Raw genomic sequence first — 23989 nt, forward strand, 5'->3', positions numbered from 1 at the left:
TTGCACGTTTTGTTTTCTACATTTATTATTGACTCATTGAGAATTAAAATCAAACTATTTCTTATTATAATATTTGTTGTTTGTGTTTTATACTATAAAATATATATTATTTATACAAATCTAACTAATGTATCAAATGCATCAAACTTACAACCTACATAACTCCATATTGCAGGCATTCATAGTCAAAGCCGGAGAATACTCAGTTTCGAGTACAATGCAAAATGATATCATGATATGTTAAATGAAGGGATCACTGAAAATCAGTGATGACACCAGGCGTCACATAAATGAGTTTGTGCAGAATGAACTTCAGTATTACAGAGTCTTTCACTTTTTGTGTGTGAACACCTCCATGGTGTTGTAGATAGGTAGAGTGATCGGAGAGCAGAAGGTCGGTGGTTCGATCCGTGGCCGTGGTATACCAAAAGAAGTTAAACGATGGTACTTGTTTTTACCTTGCATCGCTGGGCGCGTCATGTTGCCTGGTTTGTCAGTGGGCTACCACTATGAAACCGGCATAAATTCGGACTAATAAAAGGAGTCCCACACGCAGTCACGCATGTACGCAAGCATTCAAGCATGCACAAACACAAACACAAGCACACACATACACATCACCTCAATACTCTTCAATTCTTTTGTTGCTGGTTATTGATTGTTGAATGGACATATCAAAACTTTGTAAATACCATGTCCGACAAATTGACAAAATGACATCCATCAACACTTAATTAGCATGTATATTGAGAGAAAGCGCCACAGGTGGTCTGGTATTGATTATAGTTGTGTCACATCTTCATAAGGTCTTACTGACATTCTGTGTAGTACATATGTTGCAACAACATGTTGCTATCTGGCATACATGTACCTGTCAGTTGTTGGTACTCTAGTGCGTATGACCTCTATATGATCATAGGCCATAGCGGCGCCTCCGTGGTCTAGTGGTAGAGCGTCCCCCCGGAGAGAGGAAGGTCGGGGGTTCGATCCACACCGGCGTCAAAAAAGTCCTTAAAAGATGGTACTTGTTATCCTCCCTGACGCTTGGGGCTAAAACAAGTACTAATCGGCTCGGATTCAGTATACTGTGCCTGAGTGGTGTATTCATATTAAACTGTGAGGTGGACTCTTCGCTTATAGTAAGCTAGCACTATAAAATCTTATATAGGACCAGTGCAAGCACACACGCGCACGCGCGCGCGCACACGCACACGCACACGCACACAAGATTAACTGGCATATTATGTATGCCATTGGTAAATGAGTCCATTTGTCCTGCTCATCATACCAGTTCGGTGCTGCTCAATTATACTATATATACAAAACGATTAATTGTCTTGGTGACAGCGACTTAAAACTCAACAACATTTAATCATGAACTTCTTCAGTCACCACAAACCACGTTCCAATGTTCTTATGTATGTGTGAGTGAGTGAGTGAGTTTGGTTTAACGCCGACCAGAACTGTAGTTCAGCTTTGTCACGACCAGACACTGTTGCCTGTCGTACCTCTATGATTGTTAAGTCGTGAAGGTATACATAAACTATTAAAGTCCATCCTTTCAGTTTCCTTTTTTAATACCATGTTAAACACGTCTCATTCCGAATCATGTGAGTGAGTAATTGCGTTTGATGAAACGCCGCTTTGAACAATGTTTCAATTATGTTACATCGTGTTAGCCGTATATATGAGGTAAGTCCAGTTATGCGTTGAGCATTTACCAAACTGGTGAAACCAATGAGCACGGACATGGTGCTGACTGACACTGGAACCCCATCAAAGCGAACTGGGGTTCGAACAAGGATCACAGGTTTCTCTCACGCCGGAACGTACTTTTTGTTGACCATGAACGTCTAAACATACACATTACTTGCAATTGCATATACTAGTAGGCTTAGTTTTTGTCGTGGAACATATACTATGGAATAGGTCTAGAATCATTTCATAATTATACCCAAATCGGAATTGAATGAAACCTTCCGAAAAAGACCAAGGGTCCCCATGGCCAGTAATCTCAAGTGCATATTTGTGTCTTCCTATACAATGTCCCCTCCCTATTCGTTCCCTCAAATATCCCACAATTATTATATTTCGTTTGATAGTATCACCCCAGCCTTTGTTAGAAAAACATCAAAGTGTTGTTCTCAGGATGTCAGCACCGGTGGTACCAGCTGCCCCATGCGACGCTCTGATGTATTCTACAGACATTGGCTTTACTGCCCAGTGTGTGTCTTCACAAATACTTTTCATGCAAAGAAATGGTCGCATTAACATGCTTGATCTGTCTTTGTATCATGTTTGCAATCTGTCTACAATGTGTCTGTGCTTTATCATTTACCAAAAGCATTGTGCATATACGCTTAATAAATCGTACAGACATCCACATTATTCTTCAGCAACGTACATGAAAGAAACAGATAAACTTTATTTGTTTGCTTGTTCTCTCCTCAACAGGCCAAGCATGTCCCTCGGGTGATAATGGTAAGTATTATTCTGTTTTGGCTTGGGTTTAGCGCCGCTTTGAACGGTATTTCAGAACTAGCAGTATATCTTGATCGGCTCAGGATGAAAACTCACATTCATAATGATCTTGCTGGGGAATGATTGCAACTGAGAGCAGCCTTGGATTCGAACAAAAGATCAGCGGATCCTAGCCTGTTAGGAAACGCAACCCTGAACAGCAAGTATATGCTACCAACCGAATCCATGCCTGCCATTATTGTTACAATAAGCGAGGCGATAATGTTTAAAATATCGACACATTCTGTTTCCTTGGTATCATCCATTAAATATCATCTCCATTGTGTTAGTTGCAACGATGTAGCTTTAACTGTAACCGTTCGGTGTTACTATCAGGGCATTTACACAACATACCAAGTCTATCAAGCTGTTGTTAAGGTTTCCGTAAATGTATAGCCTGGTTTATTCATGCATTTCCACATAAACGATACAGCATGTCATTGCTTAAGTACATTATTTACACTTGCTTTTCTCATTTTCTTAAACATATAATACCATCAGTTATTATTATGTAAAAGAGAACAATTACCACTTAACATAGCATAACATGGCATAAATCTTATCAATGTCATTAGCAAGGTATGACATCAAATATATATGTATATTGCTCTCTGTACTATGTGAAAACATTGAAATACAAGTCGACAGGAGAAACTCATATTCGTTATAATGTTGGAGATAACAGAATAACACAAAGCAGATAACCAAAAAAATGGAAGAGACAAGCCAAGATATATTCTTAATTTACTTGAAATATGTTAAATGTTGTTTCAGTGGTCCATGTTTGTCAGCCTGAATCCAAAGAAGGTACATCCATACAGATAGATGGGTCCGCCGCCAAGGGTTTCCATGGACAGTGTGTTTGTAAGGTGCATGCTGTGGGTGGGACTGTTGTTGTCAGGATGTCAGCACCGGTGGTACCAGCTGCCCCATGCGGCGCTCTGGTGTATTCTACAGACATTGGCTTTACTGCCCACTGTGGTAATCCGGTGCCAACAGTTTCACGCAGTATAGGAAGTGAACAAAATGCCTTCCTCACTATTGCAACGGAAAGTGAGGACACGAATTCTGCCTATTGTGTTAAAGTGGAGAAAGAATCCGGAGGTAAGTTACGATTGTCATATGGTGATATCTCATCCGTATAACATAAAATGACTGTACTTTACCGATCATCACTTGCCCTTTTTGACCACATTTTGGTTTTAATTTACAGACGGACAAGTTAAAGTCACCTGTACGGAAATCGCCCATGCTGACCGCGCTAACAAAGCAACTACAGCCACTTCAGCAGCCACTACTTCTAAATCAGGAGACATTGCTTCTGGTACATATCGATATATATCGATATCGTTCCGTAGATTGAGACAAAGAGAGTGTCGATATTTGACCATAAGTATTATCGGCAGAGATTCCAACGGGACCCTTAAGCTACGTGCAAAGTCATTTACGCAGCATGGAGAACATTGTACAATCGTTAAGTCGCATATTCCAAAGGATATCATGTATTGACAAGTCAAACAAACATCCAAATGAAAACAATGGATGAAAATAAAGCTTTGATAGAATTTATTGGAATTGCTTTGAACACCAATTAAATCTATGCTCGCTTTATTTGAACTGCTTTGAACAATCATGGCACTTGTGTGTCTTCACAATTACTTTTCATGCAAAGAAATGGTCGCATTAACATGCTTGATCTGTCTTTTGTAACATGTTTGCAATCTGTCTAAAATGTTTCTGTGCTTTATCATTTACCAAAGCATTGTGCTATTACGCTAAATAAATCGTACAGACATCGACATTATTCTTCAGGATATTATACGATACTTTTTTTCCTCATAGGGTATGCACTAGATACAGCAACGTACATGAAAGAAACAGATCAACTTTAATTGTTTGCTTGTTCTCTCCTCAACAGGCCAAGCATGTCCTTCGGCTGATAATGGTAAGTATTATTCTGGATGGGCTTGGGTTTAGCGCCGCTTTGAACGGTAGTTCAGATCTCGCGAAATGTTGGCTCAGGATCGGCTCAGGATGAAAGCTCACATTCATAGTGATCTTGCTGGGGAATGATCACAACTGAGAGCAGCCTTGGATTCGAACACAAGATCAGCGGATCCTAGCCTGTACGGAAACGCAACCCTGAACAGCAAGTATATGCTACCAACCGAATCCATGCCTGCCATTATTGTTACAATAAGCGAGGCGATAATGTTTAAAATATCGACATATTCTGTTTCCTTGGTATCATCCATTAAATATCATCTCGATTGTGTTTGTTGCAACGATGTAGCTTTAACTGTAACCGTTCGGTGTTACTATCAGGGCATTTACACAACATACCAAGTCTATCAAGCTGTTGTTAAGGTATCCGTAAATGTATGGCCTGGTTTATACATGCATTTCCAAATAAACTATACAACATGTCATTGCTTAAGTACATAATTTACACTTGCTTTTCTCATTTTCTTAAACATATATATAATACCTACGGTTATTATTATGTAAAAGAGAACAATAACCACTTAACATAGCATCACATGGCATAAATCTTATCAATGTTATTAGCAAGGTATGACATCAAATATATATGTATATTGCTCTCTGTACTATGTGAAAACATTGAAATACAAGTCGACAGGAGAAACTCATATTCGTTATAATGTTGGAGATAACAGAATAACACAAAGCAGATAACCAAAAAAATGGAAGAGACAAGCCAAGAAATCTCCTTTATTTACTTGAAATACGTTAAATGTTGTTTCAGTTGTCCATGTTTGTCAGCCTGAATCCAAAGAAAGTACATCCATACAGATAGATGGGTCCACCGCCAAGGGTTTCCATGGACAGTGTGTTTGTGAGGTGCATGCTGTGGGTGGGGCTGTTGTTGTCAGGATGTCAGCACCGGTGGTACCAGCTGCCCAATGCGGCGCTCTGGTGTATTCTACAGACATTGGCTTTACTGCCCACTGTGGTAATCCGGTGCCAACAGTTTCACGCAGTATAGGAAGTGAACAAAATGCCTTCCTCACTATTGCAACGGAAAGTGAGGACACGAATTCTGCCTATTGTGTTAAAGTGGAGAAAGAATCCGGAGGTGAGTTACGATTGTCATATGGTGATATCTCATCCGTATAATATAAAATGACTGTACTTTACCGATCATCACTTGCCCGTTTTGACCACATTTTGGTTCTAATTTACAGACGGACAAGTTAGAGTCACTTGTACGGAAATCGCCCATGCTGACCGCGCTAACAAAGCAACTACAGCCACTTCAGCAGCCACTACTTCTAAATCAGGAGGAGACATCGCTTCTGGTACATATCGATATATATCGATATCGTTCCGTAGATTGAGACAAAGAGAGTGTCGATATTTGACCATAAGTATTATCGGTAGAGATTCCAACGGGACCCTTAAGCTACGTGCAAAGTCTTTTACGCAGCATGGAGAACATTGTACAATCGTTAAGTCGCATATTCCAAAGGATATCATGTATTGACAAGTCAAACAATCATCCAAATGAAAACAATGGATGAAAATAAAGCTTTGATAGAATTTATTGGAATTGCTTTGAACACCAATTAAATCTATGCTCGCTTTATTTGAACTGCTTTGAACAATCATGGCACTTGTGTGTCTTCACAATTACTTTTCATGCAAAGAAATGGTCGCATTAACATGCTTGATCTGTCTTTGTATCATGTTTGCAATCTGTCTACAATGTGCCTGTGCTTTATCATTTACCATAGCATTGTGCTATTACGCTAAATAAATCGTACAGACATCGACATTATTCTTCAGGATATTATACGATACTTTCTTCCTCATAGGGTATGCACTAGATACAGCAACGTACATGAAAGAAACAGATAAACTTTAATTGTTTGCTTGTTCTCTCCTCAACAGGCCAAGCCTGTCCCTCGGGTGATAATGGTAAGTATTATTCTGAATGGGCTTGGGTTTAGCGCCGCTTTGAACGGTAGTTCAGATCTCGCGACATGTCGGCTCAGGATCAGCTCAGGATGAAAGCTCACATTCAAAGTGATCTTGCTGGGGAATGATCACAACTGAGAGCAGCCTTGGATTCGAACACAAGATCAGCGGATCCTAGCCTGTACGGAAACGCAACCCTGGACAGCAAGTATATGCTACCAACCGAATCCATGCCTGCCATTATTGTTACAATAAGCGAGGCGATAATGTTTAAAATATCGACACATTCTGTTTCCTTGGTATCATCCATTACATATCATCTCCATTGTGTTAGTTGCAACGATGTAGCTTTAACTGTAACCGTTCGGTGTTACTATCAGGACATGTCCACAACATACCAAGTCTATCCAGCTGTTGTTAAGGTTTCCGTAAATGTATAGCCTGGTTTATTCATGCATTTCCACATAAACGATACAGCATGTCATTGCTTAAGTACATAATTTACACTTGCTTTTCTCATTTTCTTAAACATATAATACTATCAGTTATTATTATGTAAAAGAGAACAATAACCACTTAACATAGCATAACATGGCATAAATCTTATCAATGTCATTAGCAAGGTATGACATCAAATATATATGTATATTGCTCTCTGTACTATGTGAAAACATTGCAATACAAGTCGAAAGGAGAAACTCATATTCGATATAATGTTGGAGATAACAGAATAACACAAAGCAGATAACCAAAAAAATGGAAGAGACAAGCCAAGAAATAGTCTTAATTTACTTGAAATATGTTAAATGTTGTTTCAGTGGTCCATGTTTGTCAGCCTGAATCCAAAGAAAGTACATCCATACAGATAGATGGGTCCACCGCCAAGGGTTTCCATGGACAGTGTGTTTGTGAGGTGCATGCTGTGGGTGGGGCTGTTGTTGTCAGGATGTCAGCACCGGTGGTACCAGCTGCCCAATGCGGCGCTCTGGTGTATTCTACAGACATTGGCTTTACTGCCCACTGTGGTAATCCGGTGCCAACAGTTTCACGAAGTATAGGAAGTGAACAAAATGCCTTCCTCACTATTGCAACGGAAAGTGAGGACACGAATTCTGCCTATTGTGTTAAAGTGGAGAAAGAATCCGGAGGTAAGTTACGATTGTCATATGGTGATATCTCATCCGTATAACATAAAATGACTGTACTTTACCGATCATCACTTGCCCTTTTTGACCACATTTTGGTTTTAATTTACAGACGGACAAGTTAGAGTCACCTGTACGGAAATCGCCCATGCTGACCGCGCTAACAAAGCAACTACAGCCACTTCAGCAGCCACTACTTCTAAATCAGGAGGAGACATCGCTTCTGGTACATATCGATATATAACGATATCGTTCCGTAGATTGAGACAAAGAGAGTGTCGATATTTGACCATAAGTATTATCGGCAGAGATTCCAACGGGACCCTTAAGCTACGTGCAAAGTCTTTTACGCAGCATGGAGAACATTGTACAATCGTTAAGTCGCATATTCCAAAGGATATCATGTATTGACAAGTCAAACAAACATCCAAATGAAAACAATGGATGAAAATAAAGCTTTGATAGAATTTATTGGAATTGCTTTGAACACCAATTAAATCTATGCTCGCTTTATTTGAACTGCTTTGAACAATCATGGCACTTGTGTGTCTTCACAATTACTTTTCATGCAAAGAAATGGTCGCATTAACATGCTTGATCTGTCTTTTATATCATGTTTGCAATCTGTCTACAATGTGTCTGTGCTTTATCATTCACCATAGCATTGTGCTATTACGCTAAATAAATCGTACAGACATCGACATTATTCTTCAGGATATTATACGATACTTTCTTCCTCATAGGGTATGCACTAGATACAGCAACGTACATGAAAGAAACAGATAAACTTTACTTGTTTGCTTGTTCTCTCCTCAACAGGCCAAGCCTGTCCCTCGGGTGATAATGGTAAGTATTATTCTGGATGGGCTTGGGTTTAGCGCCGCTTTGAACGGTAGTTCAGATATCGCGACATGTCGGCTCAGGATCGGCTCAGGATGAAAGCTCACATTCATAATGATCTTGCTGGGGAATGATCACAACTGAGAGCAGCCTTGGATTCGAACACAAGATCAGCGGATCCTAGCCTGTACGGAAACGCAACCCTGGACAGCAAGTATATGCTACCAACCGAATCCATGCCTGCCATTATTGTTACAATAAGCGAGGCGATAATGTTTAAAATATCGACACATTCTGTTTCCTTGGTATCATCCATTACATATCATCTCGATTGTGTTTGTTGGAACGATGTAGCTTTAACTGTAACCGTTCGGTGTTACTATCAGGGCATTTACACAACATACCAAGTCTATCAAGCTGTTGTTAAGGGTTCCGTAAATGTATAGCCTGGTTTATTCATGCATTTCCACATAAACGATACAGCATGTCATTGCTTAAGTACATAATTTACACTTGCTTTTCTCATTTTCTTAAACATATAATACCATCGGTTATTATTATGTAAAAGAGAACAATTACCACTTAACATAGCATAACATGGCATAAATCTTATCAATGTCATTAGCAAGGTATGACATCAAATATATATGTATATTGCTCTCTGTACTATGTGAAAACATTGAAATACAAGTCGAAAGGAGAAACTCATATTCGTTATAATGTTGGAAATAACAGAATAACACAAAGCAGATAACCTAAAAAAATGGAAGAGACAACCCAAGAAATAGTCTTAATTTACTTGAAACAAGTTAAATGTTGTTTCAGTGGTCCATGTTTGTCAGCCTGAATCCAAAGAAGGTACATCCATACAGGTGGATGGGTCCACCGCCAAGGGATTCCATGGACAATGTGTTTGTGAGGTGCATGCTGTGGGTGGGACTGTTGTTGTCAGGATGTCAGCACCGGTGGTACCAGCTGCCCAATGCGGCGCTCTGGTGTATTCTACAGAAATTGGCTTTACTGCTCACTGTGGTAGTCCGGTGCCAACAGTTTCACGAAGTATAGCAACTGAACAAAATGCCTTCCTCACTATTGCAACGGAAAAGGAGGACACGAATTCTGCCTATTGTGTTAAAGTGGAGAAAGAATCCGGAGGTAAGTTACGATTGTCATATGATGATATCTCATGAGTATAACATAAATTGACTGTACTGTACCGATCACTTGCCTTTTTTGACTACATTGTGTTTCTAATTTACAGACGGACAAGTACGAGTCACCTGTACGGAAATCACCAATGCTGACCGCGCTAACAAAGCAACTACAACCACTTCAGCAGCCACTACTTCTAAATCAGGAGGAGACTGCGCTTCTGGTACAATCCGGCGATATCGTTCCGTAGATCGAGACAAAGAGAGTGTCGATATTTGACCATAAGTATTATCGGCAGAGATTCCAACGGAACCATAAAACTACGTGCAAAGACGTTTACGCAGCATGGAGCACATTGCACAATCGTTAAGTCGCATATTCCAAAGGATATCATGTATTGACAAGTCAAACAAACATTCTAAATGAAAACAATTGATGACAAAAAAGCTTTGATAGAATCCTTCATGTATTGGAATTGCCTTGAAAAACAATTAAATCCATGCGTGCTTTATTTGAACTACTTTGAACAGTCATGGCACTTGTGTGTCTTCACAATTACTTTTCATGCAAAGAAATGGTCGCATTAACATGCTTGATCTGTCTTTGTATCATGCTTGCAATCTATCTACAATATGTCTATGCTTTATCATTTACCAATAGCATTGTGCTATTAAGCTAAATGAATCGTACAGACATCGACATTATTCTTCAGGATAGTATACGATACTTTCTGCCTCAGCAACGTACATGAAAGAAACAGATAAACTTTAATTGTTTGCTTGTTCTCTCCTCAACAGGCCAAGCCTGTCCCTCGGGTGATAATGGTAAGTATAATTCTGGATGGGCTTGGGTTTAGCGCCGCTTTGAACGGTATTTCAGATCTCGCGGTATATCTTGATCGGCTCAGGATGAAAACTCACATTGATAATGCTCTTGCTGGGGAATGATCACAACTGGGATTAGCCTATCTACGGTGATTATTATGTAAAAGAGAACAATTACCACTTAACATGGCATAACATGGCATAAATCTTATCAATGTCATTAGCAAGGTATGACATCAAATATATATGTATATTGCTCTCTGTGAAAACATTGTAATACAAGTCGAAAGGAGAAACTCATATTCGTTATAATGTTGGAAATAACAGAATAACACATAGCAGATAACCTAAAAAAATGGAAGAGACAAGCCAAGAAATAGTCTTAATTTACTTGAAACAAGTTAAATGTTGTTTCAGTTGTCCATGTTTGTCAGCCTGAATCCAAAGAAGGTACGTCCATACAGGTGGATGGGTCCACCGCCAAGGGTTTCCATGGACAATGTGTTTGTGAGGTGCATGCTGTGGGTGGGGCTGTTGTTGTCAGGATGTCAGCACCGGTGGTACCATCTGCCCAATGCGGCGCTCTGGTGTATTCTACAGAAATTGGCTTTACTGCTCACTGTGGTAGTCCGGTGCCAACAGTTTCAGGAAGTATAGGAACTGAACAAATTGCCTTCCTCACTATTGCAACGGAAAAGGAGGACACGAATTCTGCCTATTGTGTTAAAGTGGAGAAAGAATCCGGAGGTAAGTTACGATTGTCATATGATGATATCTCATGAGTATAACATAAATTGACTGTACTGTACCGATCACTTGCCTTTTTTGACTACATTGTGTTTCTAATTTACAGACGGACAAGTACGAGTCACCTGTACGGAAATCACCAATGCTGACCGCGCTAACAAAACAACTACAACCACTTCAGCAGCCACTACTTCTAAATCAGGAGGAGACTGCGCTTCTGGTACAATCCGGCGATATCGTTCCGTAGATCGAGACAAAGAGAGTGTCGATATTTGACCATAAGTATTATCGGCAGAGATTCCAACGGAACCATAAAACTACGTGCAAAGACGTTTACGCAGCATGGAGCACATTGCACAATCGTTAAGTCGCATATTCCAAAGGATATCATGTATTGACAAGTCAAACAAACATTCTAAATGAAAACAATTGATGACAAAAAAGCTTTGATAGAATCCTTCATGTATTGGAATTGCCTTGAAAAACAATTAAATCCATGCGTGCTTTATTTGAACTACTTTGAACAGTCATGGCACTTGTGTGTCTTCACAATTACTTTTCATGCAAAGAAATGGTCGCATTAACATGCTTGATCTGTCTTTGTATCATGCTTGCAATCTATCTACAATATGTCTATGCTTTATCATTTACCAATAGCATTGTGCTATTAAGCTAAATGAATCGTACAGACATCGACATTATTCTTCAGGATAGTATACGATACTTTCTGCCTCAGCAACGTACATGAAAGAAACATATAAACTTTAATTGTTTGCTTGTTCTCTCCTCAACAGGCCAAGCCTGTCCCTCGGGTGATAATGGTAAGTATAATTCTGGATGGGCTTGGGTTTAGCGCCGCTTTGAACGGTATTTCAGATCTCGCGGTATATCTTGATCGGCTCAGGATGAAAACTCACATTGATAATGCTCTTGCTGGGGAATGATCACAACTGGGATTAGCCTATCTACGGTGATTATTATGTAAAAGAGAACAATTACCACTTAACATGGCATAACATGGCATAAATCTTATCAATGTCATTAGCAAGGTATGACATCAAATATATATGTATATTGCTCTCTGTGAAAACATTGTAATACAAGTCGAAAGGAGAAACTCATATTCGTTATAATGTTGGAAATAACAGAATAACACATAGCAGATAACCTAAAAAAATGGAAGAGACAAGCCAAGAAATAGTCTTAATTTACTTGAAACAAGTTAAATGTTGTTTCAGTTGTCCATGTTTGTCAGCCTGAATCCAAAGAAGGTACGTCCATACAGGTGGATGGGTCCACCGCCAAGGGTTTCCATGGACAATGTGTTTGTGAGGTGCATGCTGTGGGTGGGGCTGTTGTTGTCAGGATGTCAGCACCGGTGGTACCAGCTGCCCAATGCGGCGCTCTGGTGTATTCTACAGACATTGGCTTTACTGCACACTGTGGTAATCCGGTGCCAACAGTTTCAGGAAGTATAGGAACTGAACAAATTGCCTTCCTCACTATTGCAACGGAAAAGGAGGACACGAATTCTGCCTATTGTGTTAAAGTGGAGAAAGAATCCGGAGGTAAGTTACGATTGTCATATGATGATATCTCATGAGTATAACATAAATTGACTGTACTGTACCGATCACTTGCCTTTTTTGACTACATTGTGTTTCTAATTTACAGACGGACAAGTACGAGTCACCTGTACGGAAATCACCCATGCTGACCGCCCTAACAAAACAACTACAACCACTTTAGCAGCCAGGAGGAGTTCAGGAGGAGACATCACTTCTAGTTCAGGAGGAGACACAACGTCTAATTCAGGAGGAGACACCAAGTCCAGTTCAACCATCTTTGCGAAAGACAATTACCTTGCTCTTCACACTATTTATTTTCAGCTGCCATTCATCGTAATGTTGGGAAAGTTTATTAATCTCTTTTGAAAACCAATAAATGTACTATCTATTGCTACAATGTCATCTGCAAAAAGCAGCATATATAACTGTAGAGTACCTTTACTAATACATCATTGCTTATCTTTTTGCAAAAAAATCTACAATGTCATTAATACAGAATGAAAATAAAAATGGTGACAACTGGCAACCCTCTCTAACTCCAAATGATTAGTCAAAGAATTTAGTAAATCCAGAAGTCAGAGATACGCATGATTTCACATTTTCATACATATTTCTAAGTAATCTAAAAACAGAACCTTTAATATTACCAGTCCAAAGTTTATACATCAGAGCATTATGTGACACCGAATCGAAAGCTGCTTTTAAATCAATAAAGGCACAGTATAGTCTACCTTTATATAATCTTAGATATTTATCAATAATAGTGTCAACGCGTGTGGTCTGACGTTGATTAATGAATAATTTGCATACTCGTATGTATGCAGACATTTCATAAATTCCATACATAATAACTTCAAACATCTAGCTTGACTAAAGATGTAATTTGGAGCATATTGCACAGATACAAAACTGATTTTTGGAAAGACACATTTTGGCATTGTTTTGATTAAACATACCTGCTTGCACTATTCAACAGTTACACAATATATATCCTTGATTGAGTCCATGTAAGTAAACACAAATTAGTAAGTCCCCATGAGATATCTTGTACACAGTGTCCATCTTGTAGGTGCCCGTGAGGCGGTTTCTGTATTGTGCATGGTCTGCCTGAAGATGGCTGTGATCGCGTCTCTGTGGGATAGGAGTGTATAATTCTTTTCTTAGGTCATGGTCAGGAACGACATCTTGAAGGGGAAGTCTTAGCAGTGTTGCTAAGATAATCGAGCAAGGAAGGTCTTGGCTCGGAGAACTTGTTCTTGATCGGAGGGGTTCTTATTCTTTCTTCAATCTTGTTAAAGGCCGTTTCTTCTTTCTTGGTGATTGGCCTTCAGGAAGGTAGTATATCCTTTTAATAAGAGACTGTCGTTTCCTACAGTATTGTGAACCATATGCCATGCTGCAAAGAGGTACAGGAAAAGACAGACTAAGAAGTCTGTCATACCCGATAGTTCCACCAAATTAACAACGCGTGTCAGTCTGGACGTTGATTAATGAACAATTTGCATACTCGTATATATGCAAGGGGCCGACGTATGGTTCTAAGTAGGAAGTGACAACTTGGAGACGACGGCTTGCGGTTTATACAGTTTTACTTTATACATGTAGATATATACATACAAAAGACACTTTGTGCCATATCAGCACTTAGCGGTAGTGGTTGTTGTCTAGGTGCCCCGGAGCACCCAGCCTAACCCTTGCTAGGCTAAGGGTAAGACCGTTTTTCTTTCCTTTTTTTTCAATATATATAAATAATCTCTCTGGACCAAGGCTTATATAGCCGATGTCACCTGACATTTAGTAAGTATTAACTATAAATGTAAACAGTAATTCATCATTGACATACTTGCACATCTCGTTTAGGATGGCAGACGGTCGATGTAAAAAAAAATGGGGATTTTTCACAATACATGGGTGGGGCATATTTAATAAAATCAATTGGTACAACCCTGGGCTTTCTATTTGGCATATCATTAACAGCCTTAAATATGTCATCTAATGTTATTCTACTATCTAACCCATTGTCATCTACAGTAGAGTTAATCAACTCTTCACTAATAGATTCTACAAAAAACTTCTTTAAAACTGTTTCTCACATTCAGCAAAATTAATGCCTTGGAACAAATGATTGAAATGCAATAACCAAGTATCCGGTGAAATTGAATTACTTTTAATTTACCTTTTTTTAAAAAAGACCAGAACTGTCTACTATTATGCGTTGATAAAGCATTGTTAATGTCTGTCATATAACACTGAAACACAGATGTCGATTTCTGTTTGCAAAAAAATTCTGTACGATCTCCAAGAGTCAATGTACCGTTGTGGGTTGTTGTCACTGCTAGAATCATGATATACTCGGAGAAGACGGCGAGCGGTTGCACGTGCTTCCCAACATGCTTGATCAAACCAGTTATGCCCCTTCCTTATGCGTTTTCGAATTTCTCTTGGTGTTTTTTACAAAAGTCTGCACAACATTCAATCAAATTTTCAAATGTTGGAAAGGCATTTTGATTGTCATCATTGGATATACACGAATTGAACGTAATTACAAGTTTTTCTGGTAAACGATCCCAGTTTTGACGGTAACAGTTAGCTTGTGATTCATCCAAAACGTATCTAGGTTGAGGTGGTATTTCTGCTAGTGGAATGACATCGTGATCCCGCGTCAATTTCAAAGAGTAGGTCAATGGCATGTGCGAACTTTCAACTTGACTGTAAAGTACTTCAAAATTAGTGATGAGGTTAAATGTGTTGTCAAGGCACAAAACGCAGTCCACATCACTATTAACCATCATTTACAAAACATGCATGTAAAACGACAGATATTGAAAGTGTCCTTAATGTTGCTGGTGGTTTTGGACAAACATCACTCCATCCAGATGCAAGAAAGAAGTCGGCTTTCATTACACCTGATGATATTTTTGAATGGAATCGACTCCCTTTCGGTCTAAAAAATACTCCTGTAGCATTTCCGGAGAGCGGAAGGTCGGGGGTTCAATCAACACCGGCGTAAAAAAAAGTCCTTAAAAGATGGTACTTGTTATCCTCCCTGACGCGTGGGGCTAAAACAAGGACTAATCGGCTCGGATTCAGTATACTGTGCCTGAGTGGGGTATTCATATTAAACTGTGCGGTGGACTCTTCGCTTATAGTGAGCTAGCACTATAAAATCTTATATAGGACCAGTACAAGCACACACACACGCGCACACACACACACACACATACACATGCACGCACGCACACACACGCACACACACACGCACGCACACACACATGCACACACACACACATCCACATCGCTATATAAGTGCAATAATCTTGAACGCGACGTTAAACCCCATTTCACCTCACCTCATGCTCACAATTGCAATGCTCACATAATAATTATAGACACATATCTATCCGGCAATTGGCATGTCTGTCAATATGAAGCTAAAGTGATGTTGCTACGTGTATGTACGCCTGATCAAATAGCATCAGGATTAACGAGCCTCTATGTAGTTTGTAAGTAAATGGAACGCTACCCATGTTCATATCAAAGTATGCTACCATTTTCGAAATTTGAAGTATTGAGCTGACTGAGAATTACAAGCAAGATGTTGTCCGAGGAAATCACTATTATAAGATTAACTGGCATATTAATAATATGTATGCCATTGGTAAATGAGTCCATTTGTCCTGCTCATTATACCAGTTCGGTGCTGCTCAATTATACTAAATATACAAAACAATTAATTGTCTTGGTGACAGCCACTTAAAACTCAACTACATTTCATCATGAACATCTTCAGTCACTGCAAACCACGTTCCAATGTTCTTATGTATGTGTGAGTGAGTGAGTTTAGTTTAACGCCGACCAGAACTGTAGTTCAGCTTTGTCACGACCAGACATTGTTGCCTGTCGCACCTCTATGATTGTAAAGTCGTGAAGGTATAGATAAACTATTAAAGTCCATCCTTTCAGTTTACTTTTTTAAATACCATGTTAAACACGTCTCATTCCGAATCATGCTAGTGAGTAATTGCGTTTGATGAAACGCCGCTTTGAACAATGTTTCAATTATGTCACATCGCGTTTGCCGTATATATGAGGTAAGTCCAGTTATGCGCTGAGCATTCACCAATCTGGTGAAACCAATGAGCAAGGATATGTTGCTGACTGACACTGGAACCCCATCAAATCGAACTGGGGTTCGAACAAGGATCACAGGTTTCTCTCCCTTGTGAGAAAACATCTGGATTTTCCTTTCACTTCAGATCGCCATTCAAATAACAACTGTGCTCCAAGCGGCGTTGAAGTCATCTCCTCTTACTCGCTGAAGAAGAAAGAGTTCGTCCTACACAGGGGCATCGATCCATGTATTGATCATTTGGTAACAATTGTCATATGCTTTGGAAGTACAATGACAATTCAAGCGAAGTGACATCATAATGAATTGTATTTATAAATTGATACGCGTCATTAGTATAAAGGGCCTTTGGGCTACAGTATATGAAAAACTCATTACAGAGAAGGGTTACAAATTATATTTTCTAGCTGTCTGATGTAGAAATTGAAGACAGTGACAAAAGTGTTAAAAATAGGGATATTTCCTAACTATTTCAACTTACATGACATTTGTGATGAAGTAATAAACACGACATGGGCAAATTTATACATAGAACGGCTACAGATCAAGCACGATGAGTACATAAATGAATGATTATCTATAACGCAGCATCGATTTAAGGACGGAGTGCAACATTGTAACATTCAAATATTCATTGCCAAGCACGTATTAACTGCCAATCAATAATGTTTATAGCTTCGAAATGTTTATGAATTTCAAGTACTTGGGAACTCAGCCCATGGAATAAACGACACAATGTGTCAACACATGAATACTTACAGAAGAAGGTCCACGTCAGAACTTGATATATGCCTGACTCAGTACAATACCTCCTGGTGTGGTTACACTAATGACAGGTAACCTGGAGGATATTGCGCTACCTGTTATACCAACACTCAAGATTTGCCATATACATAACACTCCGTGTGGTCAGATGTGAATGTCGTGGATGGATTAACATCGTTACAGAGTTTGATGACAGACACAGCACCGGTATTTAGAGGCCGGAATTTCCGTTTAGTTTTCGAATCAGTAATTCTGGTCGGTGGAAGAGCGCATTGACTTTCGCGATGGTTCGTCTTTTATTTTGCATAGCATGTTTCCTGCTTGTGACTCCATACAGGGTGAACGGTAAGTTAATGTACATATCTTTACATTCAATCTGAAAATGTCCATTTCAGGATTTAACCCAATGCATAAATCTACATGTACAATATTGCAATTTAAAAATGCACATGATCGCACAACTTAACTGAAACAACTACATACTAGCGATATCATTCTGGAGATCGAGACAAAAAGAGGGTCGATATTTGACCATAAGTATTATCGGCAGAGATTCCAACGGGACAATGAAGCTACGTGCAAAGACGTTTACGGACGCCAGCATGGAGCACACTGCACAATCATTAAGTCGCATATTCCAAAGGATATCATGTATTGACAAGTCACACAAACATTCTAAATGAAAACAGTTGATGAAAATAAAGCTTTGATAGAATCCTTCATGTATTGGAATTGCCTTGAACACCAATTAAATCTATGCTCGCTTTATTTGAACTACTTTGAACAATCATGGCACTTGTGTGTCTTCACAATTACTTTTCATGCAAAGAAATGGTGGCATTAACATGCTTGATCTGTCTTTGTATCATGCTTGCAATCTATCTACAATGTGTCTATACTTTATCATTTACCAATAGCATTGTGCTATTAAGCTAAATGAATCGTACAGACATTGACATTATTCTTCAGGATATCATACGATACTTTCTTCCTCATAGGGTATGCACTAGATGCAGCAACGTACATGAAAGAAACAGATAAACTTTAATTGTTTGCTTGTTCTCTCCTCAACAGGCCAAGCCTGTCCCTCGGGTGATAATGGTAAGTATTATTCTGGATGGGCTTGGGTTTAGCTCCGCTTTGAACGGTATTTCAGAACTAGCGGTATATTTTGATCGGCTCAGGATGAAAACTCGCATTGACAATGATCTTGCTGGGGAATGATCACAAATGAGAGCGGATACTAGCCTGTTAGGAATTGCAACCCTGGACAGCAAGTATATGCTACCGAATCCATGCCTGCCATTATTGTTACATTAAGCAAGGCAATAATGTTTAAAATGTCGATATATTATGTTTCCTAGGTATCATCCATTAAATATAATCTCCATTTTGTTTGTTGCAACGATGTAGCTATAACTGTTACCATTCGGTGTTACTATGAGAGCATTTACACAACATACCGAGTCTATCAAGCTGTTGATAAGGTATCCGTAAATGTATGGTCTGGTTTACATATGCATTTCCAAATAAAATATACAACATGTCATTGCTTTTGTACATAATTTACACTTACTTTTCTCATTTTCTAAAAAAATAAAATATCTACGGTAATTATTATGTAAAAGAGAACAATTACCATTTAATATAGCATAACATGGCATAAATCTTTATCAATGTCATTAGCAAGGTATGACATCAAATATATATGTATATTGCTCTCTGTGAAAACATTGTAATAATAAGTCGACAGGAGAAACTCATATTCGTAATAATGTTGGACATAACAGAATGACACATAGCAGATAACCAAAAAATGGAAGAGACAAGTCAACAAATATTCTTAATTTACGTGAAATATGTTAAATGTTGTTTCAGTGGTCCATGTTTGTCAGCCTGAATCCAAAGAAGGTACATCCATACAGGTGGATGGGTCCACGGCCAAGGGATTCCATGGACAATGTGTTTGTGAGGTGCATGCTGTGGGTGGGGCTGTTGTTGTCAGGATGTCAGCACCGGTGGTACCAGCTGCCCAATGCGGCGCTCTGGTGTATTCTACAGAAATTGGCTTTACGGCACACTGTGGTATTCCGGTGCCAACAGTTTCAGGAAGTATAGGAACTGAACAAATTGCCTTCCTCACTATTGCAACGGAAAAGGAGGACACGAATTCTGCCTATTGTGTTAAAGTGGAGAAAGAATCCGGAGGTAAGTTACGATTGTCATATGATGATATCTCATCCGTATAACATAAATTGACTGTACTGTACCGATCACTTGCCTTTTTTGACTACATTGTTTTTCTAATTAACAGACGGACAAGTGAGAGTCACCTGTACGGAAATCACCAATGCTGACCGCGCTAACAAAGCAACTACAACCACTTTAGCAGCCACAGCAGCCACATCTTCTAAATCAGGAGGGGACATCGCTTCTGGTTCAGGAGATGACACCACTTCTAGATCAGAAGGAGACACCACGTCTAGTTCAGGAGATGACACCACGTCTAGTTCAGTAGAAGACACCACTTCTAGTTCAGGAGAAGACACCACGTCTAGTTCAGTAGAAAACACCACTTCTAGTTCAGGAGGAGACACAACGTCTAGTTCAGGAGGAAACACCACGTCTAGTTCAGTAGAAGACACCACTTCTAGTTCAGGAGGAAACACCACGTCTAGTTCAGGAGGAGACAAAACGTCTAGTTCAGTAGATGACACCACGTCTAGTTCAGTAGAAGACACCACTTCTAGTTCAGGAGAAGACACCACGTCTAGTTCAGTAGAAGACACCACTTCTAGTTCAGGAGGAGACACCAAGTCAAGTTCAGGAGGAAACACCACGTCTAGTTCAGGAGGAGACAAAACGTCTAGTTCAGGAGATGACACCACGTCTAGTTCAGTAGAAGACACCACTTCTAGTTCAGGAGGAAACACCACTTCTAGTGCAGGAGGGAACATCACTTCTACCTTTGGAGGGAACATCACTTCTAGTTCAGGAGGAAGTGGAAATGGAACTACACCTAGTTCAAAACCAGGTGGAAATTGTTCAGATGCAGGCGGATCAAGTGCAAATTGTACGGAAAATGCGAGCAAACAGACAGATATTGCAAGCAAGAACTTAGGTAAATATTATACAATGGAATTGTTGAATGTGCAAATTTGTTTTGCAATTATCCACAAACATATTAACATGCTTATAATTTCAGAATAACATAATAGAATAACCTATCCTGTTTACCATGTTTTAGAAGGCCCTATCGTTCTCGGTACCTTAGGAGGAATTATAGCCCTGCTGGTGCTCCTCGGTGCCATAGTTTACTTGAGGTAAGTCATGTTATATTTGTGAACTGAAAAAGCATTTAAAGGTCAAACATAATGTGAATCAGAATGTGGCTATGGTTTGTTTTTATCGCGGAAATAATATACAGAGATTCCGGGGGAAATACGTATAAACACCTTCGCTAACATTTTGCTTTGACATAACTGACGTAACGTCCAATTCACCCACACCTTATCACAAAGGTGTCATGATCATGAATAATGTTATATCTCAGTTCCAAGAAAACCATGTGGTCATTTGAGAGGTTGACAACAAACTGTTTCAATTCTCGTCACAAACCCCGTGGATAGTTCCCTAGCTCCACACGAAGAGCCGGTTGATAATGGTCGGGTGGTTAAAATGCTCTGGTGCTAATATGGTCCGACGGAGTGGATCGTTGTCCGATGTCAACTTTAACATCACTGCACATTTACAACATTTCTATGTTGGTCCGTGGATCCAGGACATTCAAAGTTCCTGTATTGGCATTTCAAACATTAGACACATTTCAGTTCTGTTTATTTATTTCAAACTGCATATTAAACAAATGTAACCATAAAAGCATGCGATGGTGTGGATGTTTTCAACTCAAACATTTTGTTTTATTCAGGGATAAATCTCGAGCGAGGAAAATAGCAGAAACAGCAAGACAAAATCGCATCAGGCACAGTTACGAAAGAATGTAATCATTGGAGTTGGATTGTTATGTTGTAAGAGTACCATCATTTCTTCAATATCACAGAAACCGAAGTCAATGTTTCTTGACATATGTCGTGTGTACATTTGCAAAATTCAGCAATGATCTTGAGTCTTTTTGTTTATGTCTCAATGGTATTAAGTCGCTTACTACAAGGAATCTCGAGTTTAATCGTATATGATATGTGATACATGTTCTAATAAGAATATGTTCACATGTTATAACTGTTTTACAAAGCTTATTTCATGTGATTCTGTAACAGTTATACTTTGTTAATTGATTTATGATATAAGGGGCGGACCATTTGCTATTTAGCGGGGGTGGGTGGGGGGTAGGCTTTGTTGGGGGTAGAGTCCTGTTTGTTACTTCATTTTGAGGGGGTGAGATTTTTTTACAGCTTTTTTATGGCACATTTCTAATTCAACCTATGGAAAGAATGCTCAAAGTTTCTTGCTGTTCAATAAAGTATAATACCTGTACAGATACAGGTGATTTCAAAACAGAACAATGAAAATAGCAGTATAATAATATTGAAACTATTAACTAGTTTGGATAAATAAAGATATATAACCTATTGAAGTTGTTTGCATAGAACATTCACACTTACAAAATAGACACAGGTGATGCCAGACGCAGCCATAAGGAAAGAATGTGACAGACAGGTGCGGGACATGTTAGAAGCAAATCATTCAGCCCAGTTCTTCTGAATGACACTCTCCTGTTGTCATGGTTAAAAAACGGAATGGCTCTTACCACTTTGCCGTAGATTATAGACGCCCCAATGCAGTTACCAAGCCTATATTTTCCCTTCTACCACGCTTTGAAGATGACCATGATGCAACATATAGGCGACATTTTCAGTTTTCTTGATTGTGCTAGTGGTTTTGGACAAACATCACTCCATCCAGATGCAAGAAAGAAGTCGGCTTTCATTACACCTGATGATATTTTTAAATGGAATTGCCCCACTTTCGGCCTAAAATATACTCCTGTAGTATTTCAGCAAACCATTTCAGCCACTAAAAGAAATAAACTGTTGTTACATATTAATATATGTAGATGCCATCATAATATTTTCTTAAACGTTTTTTCGACAAAATTCAACAAAACAAGTCACCTACTTAGGGCATAGCACCAGCAAAGTTTGCTGTCATGTCGATCCTTCAAAAATAGATTCAGTCACACAGATCCCATCCCCTAAAAATGTCCATGTCATGAGTCTCGTATTACCGAAAATGTGTACCAAATTTTTCTTGCATCACTTCCCCTCTATAGAACCTTTAGAAAAAAGACTTGTGTTTCAAATGATCCAAAAGTTGCCAACAGGCAATCACAAAGCTTATGCAAGCCACCCAATCCTTGCATATCTCGACCAAGAGAAACCCTTTATCCTCACAATCGATGCATCTCAATCTGCAATAGGGTACATTTGAGGCCAACTTGATTCTCATGGGATAACTTGTAATGATGTTGTTAATTCATATCTTTTGACAATTCACGTATCTTCCGTGACATCATCTCTGTTCTGTTTTGGGAACAACTAATGCTCTTTGGTAACGTTTCTTTTGCTCGTCAGTTGAGTTTATTGCAATAAACTGTTTTTAATTATTTATATGTTTATGCTGTATTTTTTCAAGTAAGGGTAAATGATGCTTAATGGGCATTTCACATCTGTTTCACAACTGTTTCACCCAGATCACAGTGGGGCACGCGGAATCATTAACCTTGTCCAAGGATACAGCACAAAACATCATATGGCCTCTTGAAATGGAAGAATTGAAATGATTATCAATAAATAAGGGTAACAGACAAATTGTCTCTCATGGTGATGCCTCCCTGTCAAAGATTATGGCTTTGGCAAGAAATACTCTCTATTAATAAGGAACACCATGTTGCGGTCGCGCCTTTTTATTGAGGCTGAGTGGTTGTTTATTTTTGAAGAAAATGGAGGCTGGGTTTTCTGTTTTCATAAAATTTTGAGTTTCGTTTTCTTAAAAGAAAAATTCTTATGGTCCGAAATGTAAGATATACCACTTGTGCAAGTGTATGTGTTAACACATTTGGCAGAATTCACATGTACATGTGTATTCAGTTGATTAATCCATACATGATGAACATAATTGCATGCATCAATTCCCATATACAATTAAATACACATACATAATGAGAGCGGCACAGGTGGCCCAGTCGTCTAAAACTACACAATTCTCTGTGAAGAGTTGCGTCCCTTGGACACGCAAGAAACGATGATCATGGATTTGAATCCCAGTTCGCTGCGATTGTGTTTCTAGGTTTGCCAGCACCATTCCCGTGCTCGTGGGTTTCACCAAAGTGGAAAAGATCTG

At 39.1% G+C, this 23989-nt stretch overlaps 2 protein-coding genes across 2 annotated transcripts; both read left to right on the top strand.

The window, feature by feature from the left end:
- The first annotated feature begins 5377 nt into the window (after positions 1-5377).
- On the top strand, positions 5378-13244 carry LOC139474387 (uncharacterized). The gene is made up of 14 exons (XM_071257373.1): positions 5378-5617; positions 5727-5840; positions 6433-6459; positions 7278-7607; positions 7717-7830; positions 8424-8450; positions 9270-9599; positions 9706-9819; positions 10394-10420; positions 10838-11167; positions 11274-11387; positions 11962-11988; positions 12406-12735; positions 12842-13244. The coding sequence occupies exons 1-14, from the start codon at positions 5416-5418 to the stop codon at positions 13099-13101; spliced, it is 2346 nt and encodes a 781-aa protein (XP_071113474.1). The 5' UTR covers positions 5378-5415; the 3' UTR covers positions 13102-13244.
- Positions 13245-17617: 4373 nt separating this feature from the next.
- LOC139474855 (protein rtoA-like) lies at positions 17618-21961 on the top strand. Its single transcript, XM_071258008.1, has 6 exons — positions 17618-17974; positions 18704-18730; positions 19508-19837; positions 19944-20750; positions 20877-20952; positions 21558-21961. Exons 1-6 carry the CDS (start codon positions 17914-17916, stop codon positions 21631-21633), a joined length of 1377 nt encoding a protein of 458 aa, XP_071114109.1. The 5' UTR covers positions 17618-17913; the 3' UTR covers positions 21634-21961.
- The last annotated feature ends 2028 nt before the right edge of the window (positions 21962-23989 follow it).

Source organism: Haliotis cracherodii, unplaced genomic scaffold (genome assembly GCF_022045235.1).
Source record: "Haliotis cracherodii isolate W230 unplaced genomic scaffold, xgHalCrac1.p SCAF_3, whole genome shotgun sequence".
Lineage (NCBI taxonomy): Eukaryota > Metazoa > Mollusca > Gastropoda > Lepetellida > Haliotidae > Haliotis > Haliotis cracherodii.